This window comes from Sinocyclocheilus rhinocerous, unplaced genomic scaffold (genome assembly GCF_001515625.1).
Source record: "Sinocyclocheilus rhinocerous isolate Xijiao unplaced genomic scaffold, SAMN03320098_v1.1 scaffold835, whole genome shotgun sequence".
NCBI lineage: Eukaryota > Metazoa > Chordata > Actinopteri > Cypriniformes > Cyprinidae > Sinocyclocheilus > Sinocyclocheilus rhinocerous.
Window position 1 is genome coordinate 1,372,722 of NW_015647431.1, and position 6,393 is coordinate 1,379,114.

Here is a 6,393-nt window from a genome sequence, read left to right on the forward strand (position 1 = left end):
AGCATGTCAATAAATTAAAATATCTTTGTTGGACAACAGGTTTGTAAACGACTCGTACACATGTAAAACTGTGTCGCACACGTGCTACTGTAGTACATTTACTCAAGGCTCAGACCGATTTTTGTCGCACTGTACAGCCCTATCCAAACCTGCTCCAGATTGTAGAAGGAGCTGCTCAATTTCACGTCCGCCTTCCTTCACGTCACTCCACACAGTCGCACACAGAAATGTGTCAACAACTAGACTTTATCGTTATTATCGCGAGAAGACGAATTCTTATGGTGTGGAGAATTTTTACCGGTATATCGCAAACGATAAGATATCGCCCATCCCTACCTTGCATGCCAACCTGTTGTTGGGGACTCCCAAAACCAAAATATGAACCTTTAATTACCCATAATAGGGGCACTTTAAGAGCTCTTACACTTTAAAAGCCTTACTTTGAAAGTCTTCTGGGCTCCTTTCCTCATGTAGATGTTCTCGACTGTGCCTTTATCTGCAAACCACTCTTTAATCTCATCCAGCGTGGTTTCAAGAGGAAAACCTTTCTGTTGAATTTAAACATTAACATCAGTCAACCAACAGAAACAAAAGAGATGGAAAAACAACAGTATCCAATAATACAAACAGGACAAGATGACATGTTAAAATGCTATTATAAGCGGTTTGTTTTAGAGCAAATGAGGCCGAAAGAAGAACTTCATGTCATTGTTCCCATTCGCTCACCATGTAGACGGATTTGTGTTTGAGTACATCCCTGTATTCCTCATTGTCCTCTGGAAGAGGTTTGTTCGGATTTCGTCTTATTTTGGTTTTGTCCTCGCTGATCTCCAGCAGACCCGTTTTAGATTTTTGCAGCGACTCCACAATAACAGCTGCATCTGACGTGAGACTCTTTAGTCTGTGAGGACCAATACATAAATGAGACAAACAAAACAGCAGCAAAAACCCTGATGCCCAAAGCCATGTGAACTGACATGTGTTGAGTGTTATTTTTAAAAAGGAATATTTGTAATAACTAGCTCTTTTTACATGCAAAAACAGTTCACAGAGATCCAAAAAAACACACGCATTATTCAGAGTTTCTGCAGGTTATGACTTTAAGACCAACTAAATAAAATTTGAGGAACAAAATGAAGGGAATACAATATCTGTATTCCATACAATATCAATTAATTGTATTAGCAACACTTCAAAGTTTGAAAACTCAAGTTCCTACAGAACTTCATTGCTTTTTACTTCAGTTTTTCACTCTTTTACGTGATGTTCATCCTCAGAATTTAGTTTTCCAGTGCAAATGTCTAAAGTCAAGATATATTGACAAGAAACAAGAACAAATATCTATCAATTGGCTCAGAAAAAACAAATTCAAAGAGAAAACAAGTTTTTATACCCATTTACAAGTTTTTATTCCTAGTTTTACACCCATTGACATTTAGTTCCTGTTTTAAGTTTTAATTTTGTTCAATTTCTCAGACTTTGTATCTCTATCTTGCATATGCAACTAAATGTATCTTGTTTTTAAGGATGTTTTATGTATTTGTTTGTAGGACAAAAATACTGAGGAAAATATACTTTAAACGCAACATTTAATGTCATGACTTTACGAAATTAAGACTTGCTGGTCCATTTTACAATCTTTTAATGGACTTAATTTGTGAAAGGGTGATTTTTGGCACCCGCAGAAACTCTGTTTCCATTTGTTAATTTCCAGAAACATGATGCATTTCTCTTGTAATTACCTATTAAATTTCAGCATTGTCTCCAGAGTGACCCAGCCATCATCTAACTGCAGCTGCTCCTTCAGAAACTTGTCTCGAGGGAGATTGTGGTCACCAAAATAATACTAAACACACAGAAACAATGACATTCATGTCACTCATTTGAATGAAGACTTTGAAGGAGAAAATAAACCTACTTATGATGCTTATCATCTCACCTCAATTTGTTCCACCACCTTCTTCTCCAGAAGAGACATTTCCTGATTGTCTGCCATCTCTGCTGGGATGAGATATATCCCAATGAGGAGATATATATATATATATATATATATATATATATACACATACATACATAGAAAGAAATATATATATATATATATTTCTTTCTTTCTTTAAAGTCTGTAAGCACTTAAACTGTTTCTGTTTTGCACTTTCTATAAAAGTAACATCACAAACCTGTATTATCAGCATAACAATTCAAATAAAAGACTGATGACAAATTTACAAATTTCGGTGAAGCGTGTGATTCTCAAACCACGTGCGAGTAACGTTACGTTACAGCAGAACTACTGCATGCAGCTTCTGTTTTAAACCGAGTGCTGACTGTTGAAGTGAATAAATCCAGTGTTAAATAGCACTAAAAATAACCTGTCTGTAGGCTGTAAATTCAGTCAATAGTTGTTATAAATATTTATAAATCATGTACGCCACGCGCGCCACATGTCGCAGAATGACACTGAACAAACATCGCGCGCCCAATCCGTCATTGCTGTTTTTCTGTCCTGTTTGAAGCATTGCGACACTGTAAACATCAGAAAAACAAGCAATGTTGCAAAAACACCATACTCACTTTATCTGCGTTCTGATCTGTCGAATCTCAATCGAACGCCACACTAAACGCTCTCCGAAAGTGAATCAAGGGGGTGGCGTCGCGTTGTTATGACGTCACGCAGAGACCGGGGGGAGAATCATGGGAAAGTGAGTTCAACACGGAACCCACTCAATTCCTGACTAGTATTTTTACATAAACTTCGAGCTCTTTTTAAATCCTTTTTTTTTTTTTTATAATTTAAAATGACTTCATTAGTTTTACCATGCTCCGATGTACTACTAATAAACCAAAACACAGGCGATTTATTAATAGGCGCTTCAGGCATTTTATTTGAAATGTGTCATTTATATATATATATTATCCCTAACAAAAGCAAGAAGCCAGCTGCATGAAAACACACAATTATAACTAATTATTAATTATAACTAATGGTTTAGCTTAAGAGGTTTGTGCAGCTGAGTCCTGTTGCTTAATAACATCATGAACTCAGTTTGTGCTTCATTAAATTATGACTGCTATATACACTCTAAAAAATGCTGGGTTAAATACAACCCAGTGCTGGGTAAAATAGGGACAAACCCAACAATTGGGCTGTTTTGACCCAGTGGTTGGGTTAAATGTTTAGCCCAACCTTCTGGGTCAAAACAACCCAATTGCTGGGTTTGTCCCTATTTTTATTTAACCCAGCATTTTTTAGAGTGTAGGCTTAGTTTAACCCCCATTTCAGATACAATCATTTATTCAAAGAAGCAAAAGGCAAGCCATAACTTAGACTGGGTAATTTATTCCTTTATAATCAGACACTAAACATGTGAATGGCCTGTGTGTCACAAGTACAAAGGACACAAGATTTGTTGTAAATATTAACAGGAACAAGGTCTCAGTTTAGGAGAATATGGCGATGCTCCAAGTCATATAACTTTTCTGACATGCAAGCTTCTCTGTCATTGATAAACCAATACTAGAGTCCATGCTCTCCTTCCATCCGTCTGCTTTCAATACAACACACTGAATCAAGAATCAGGCTGCATTTATAATACCCATCTAAACTCAAGCTCATTCAGGAACAAACATTCACAACACTGTTTATCTAAAGTCAAGAGTGACAAGTCTCACCCCAAACTGCTGTTATCAGGACTCAGCACGAGCTACTATGACCCGGCTGTGAAACATCACTGAGACATACAGTGGGGTCCAAAAGTCTGAGACCACATTGACAATCTGAAAATAAAAATAAAAATTAAGTGTTTCAGTAATAATAATAATGCCGTAAAATTTTTAGGAAATTAACATTTCAAATTTCTGACAATTTGTAAAGTAAATTTCCTTATGCAAATACTTTTATTATTATTTAATAAATTTATTTGTAATATACAATCAATTTAAAAATATAAAAAAAAATATTATATAACTAAAATAAAAACTACTAGCGGTCTCAGACTTTTGGGGTCCACTGTATATATGCAAATATGATACTAACAAGCAGATTCGGGTTTCCAATAATAATAATATGGTTCGTATTATAACTTCTGCATTGAAATATTAAACTATTTTCATTTCATAGTAGTACCAAACTGCAGTGTCACATTCAGGCTGCATTAATTCTTACAACATGACAATAATGGTATTTATCGGCATAGTATTTTTTCGTCATGCAGATTTTAGAATAAATATTTAGCTAGCATGTTAAAACATGTGTTCATTTTAACGTTCTGCAGCAAACCTCAATGAATTAAATATTAAGCACCTCAAACTGTTAAATTATTTGTTATATGAATCCAAACAGCGAGCTTATCTTATGATTTAAATCTCAAAGAGATTTAAAATTACTGTCAAAAACAATTAGATGTAAATCTGTTAAAAATGACATTTTAAAATGTGCACTGCAACCGAAACGTAAACTTAATTATGACAGATATTACACCATGCCCGTATTAGTTTATCAAGTAGATTAAGAGGGAAATGAGCTATAATAGGATGCACAGAATGCATTTACTGCAGAATAAACATGTGCTGTTCAGTGAGTCTGTAGTTAGTCACAATATTGGCTATAATACTATATTACTCAATTAGAGCTCTTAATTGCCTGAGGATTTCATTGCCACTAGCCCAGGGCATGATTTTCGCCGGGAGTGCTTCTGAACCCTCTGAAATGGCTTTGCACAACAGTTTCTCTAGGGTGAATCCTTTCCGAGGCATTGCAATATCCCCTTCTTTCAATTCTTTAATGGGGCAAAAGTCATTTCCTCCATCTCCTATATAGCAAATCCTCTCATAATGCACATCAGCCCTAGCTTGCTTCTCTCTGAAATCTTGCAGCACCCTCCTCTTGCACAGGTTTACAGGACATTGCTGACAGTCATGCGCGTGAAAGCAGCGCACACTCATATAGCCGCGCGCATCGATGCTGGCAGGGTTGGTGAAGACGTCATTCATAGCAGACTTCACCCCTGATGCATGCAAAACCCAGTCTATGAAGACACTATTAGAATCGGAGATTATAATGCAGTCGATGTCTTTCTTGTGCTCAGATATGAAGGTCAGGAGCTCGATCATGCCGTCAGTAAACGGGATGCTCTCCATAACCGCGCGCATGTGCTCCGGCCGGACGGACTGGTCTCCGATGTAGGTCAAGACTCGACCCATATACTCGGTCCAGCGGCCTCTCTGGTACGACTTCTTCAGCCAGTCCGGTAACGTCTTCTCAGGAGTGGAGCGGATCACCCATGTGTCGCTGTTGTCATTCACTATAGTGTGATCGAAGTCGAACACTACTAAGGTCTTCATTCTGCGCTAAAAACACAGTATTGACATAATGACCGACAAACAGATATTCAATATCCAACATATATTTATCAGAAAGTCGTCAAGTAACGAGATGCACGTAAGCAAATCAAATATATACTGACCTGAAGCTGCAGCTTGACTGAATTATTCGATTTAGTTAGCGATTCTGAGACCGATACTAACTTGCTTACAACACAAAGCATGATTAGTCACCGCCCCTCAAGCGATGGCTCGTCTCCGATAGGCCGTCGCTCACGTCACTCAAATGTCTTGGGACGCTCCGATTGGTCACTCGAATCGTAAGCACTTGGGTCGTTCTTGCTTTCTGTTTCATTCAAAAAGTGAATTCCGAATGAGAACGGAATTGTCTTAAAATATAGACACTGCTAGTAAAATATTTTAGAATAGTAGTCATAAAGCTATTAATAAAAAAATAATAATAATAAAAAAAAAACAAAACCCATGACTTAATATGGATGCAAACAAAAGGCCCAGAGACCTTTAATATGTTAGACAGCAACTCACCCGATTTTCTCCAGTTTACAATTCTCCTTCAATCCATCAGAGAGCAGCTTCACTCCTGAATATATATAGTTATAAAAAATAACGCACATTAAGACATCAGTAAAATGTCTCAAGCATGAATACAGAGGGGGGAAAATATATCACCATAACTGATTAATCAGTACATTAAGACAATTGTTTTATTACATGTAGGGCTGAAACTATTAGTAGACATTATCGACAATAAAAAAAATTGTCGACAAATATTTTTGTTGTCGAATAGTGGTTTGATCTCATATGACTTAAAGGGGTCCTATTATGCTTTTTCACTTTTAGTTAGTCTGTAATGTTGCTGTTTGAGCATTAAAAAGATCTGCAAAGTTACAAAGTCCACTTCAAAAAGGAGATATTTTATTTAACAGAAATCACTTTTCAAAAACTACAACGAACGACTCGTTTGGACTACAACGCATATTTTCCGGGATTTGTGATATCACAAATATCGACGAATGGGACGAGACCTGGTTGAGCTGCACTAGAGAAGGCAAC

At 36.8% G+C, this 6,393-nt stretch overlaps 2 protein-coding genes across 5 annotated transcripts in view; both read right to left on the reverse strand.

Moving 5' to 3' along the window:
• The window catches only part of LOC107709082 (lupus La protein-like), a 9,443-nt gene extending 6,660 nt beyond the window's left edge, over positions 1–2,783 (reverse strand). Inside the window, exons 1-5 of one of the 3 annotated variants that reach the window (XM_016513475.1) lie at positions 2,572–2,783; positions 1,940–1,998; positions 1,743–1,846; positions 727–901; positions 441–548 (exon numbers count right to left, since the gene is read on the reverse strand). In XM_016513475.1, the coding sequence (XP_016368961.1) occupies positions 441–548; positions 727–901; positions 1,743–1,846; positions 1,940–1,996 (444 nt within the window). In that variant the 5' untranslated portion in view covers positions 1,997–1,998; positions 2,572–2,783. Of the gene's footprint in view, positions 1–440; positions 549–726; positions 902–1,742; positions 1,847–1,939; positions 2,002–2,571 lie in introns of all 3 variants that reach the window. The other 2 variants (XM_016513474.1, XM_016513473.1) reach the window with 2 other exon arrangements.
• A 1,146-nt stretch (positions 2,784–3,929) lies between these two features.
• Positions 3,930–5,601, reverse strand: LOC107709083 (probable phosphatase phospho2). 2 transcript variants are annotated; one of them, XM_016513476.1, is made up of 2 exons: positions 5,463–5,601; positions 3,930–5,346 (listed from the first exon to the last, which is right to left on the reverse strand). In XM_016513476.1, exons 1-2 carry the CDS (start codon positions 5,541–5,543, stop codon positions 4,615–4,617), a joined length of 813 nt encoding a protein of 270 aa, XP_016368962.1. In that variant the 5' UTR covers positions 5,544–5,601; the 3' UTR covers positions 3,930–4,614. The 2 variants fall into 2 exon arrangements, with proteins under 2 accessions (XP_016368962.1, XP_016368963.1); XM_016513477.1 differs by having other exon boundaries at positions 3,930–5,341; positions 5,463–5,528.
• Positions 5,602–6,393: the final 792 nt, after the last annotated feature.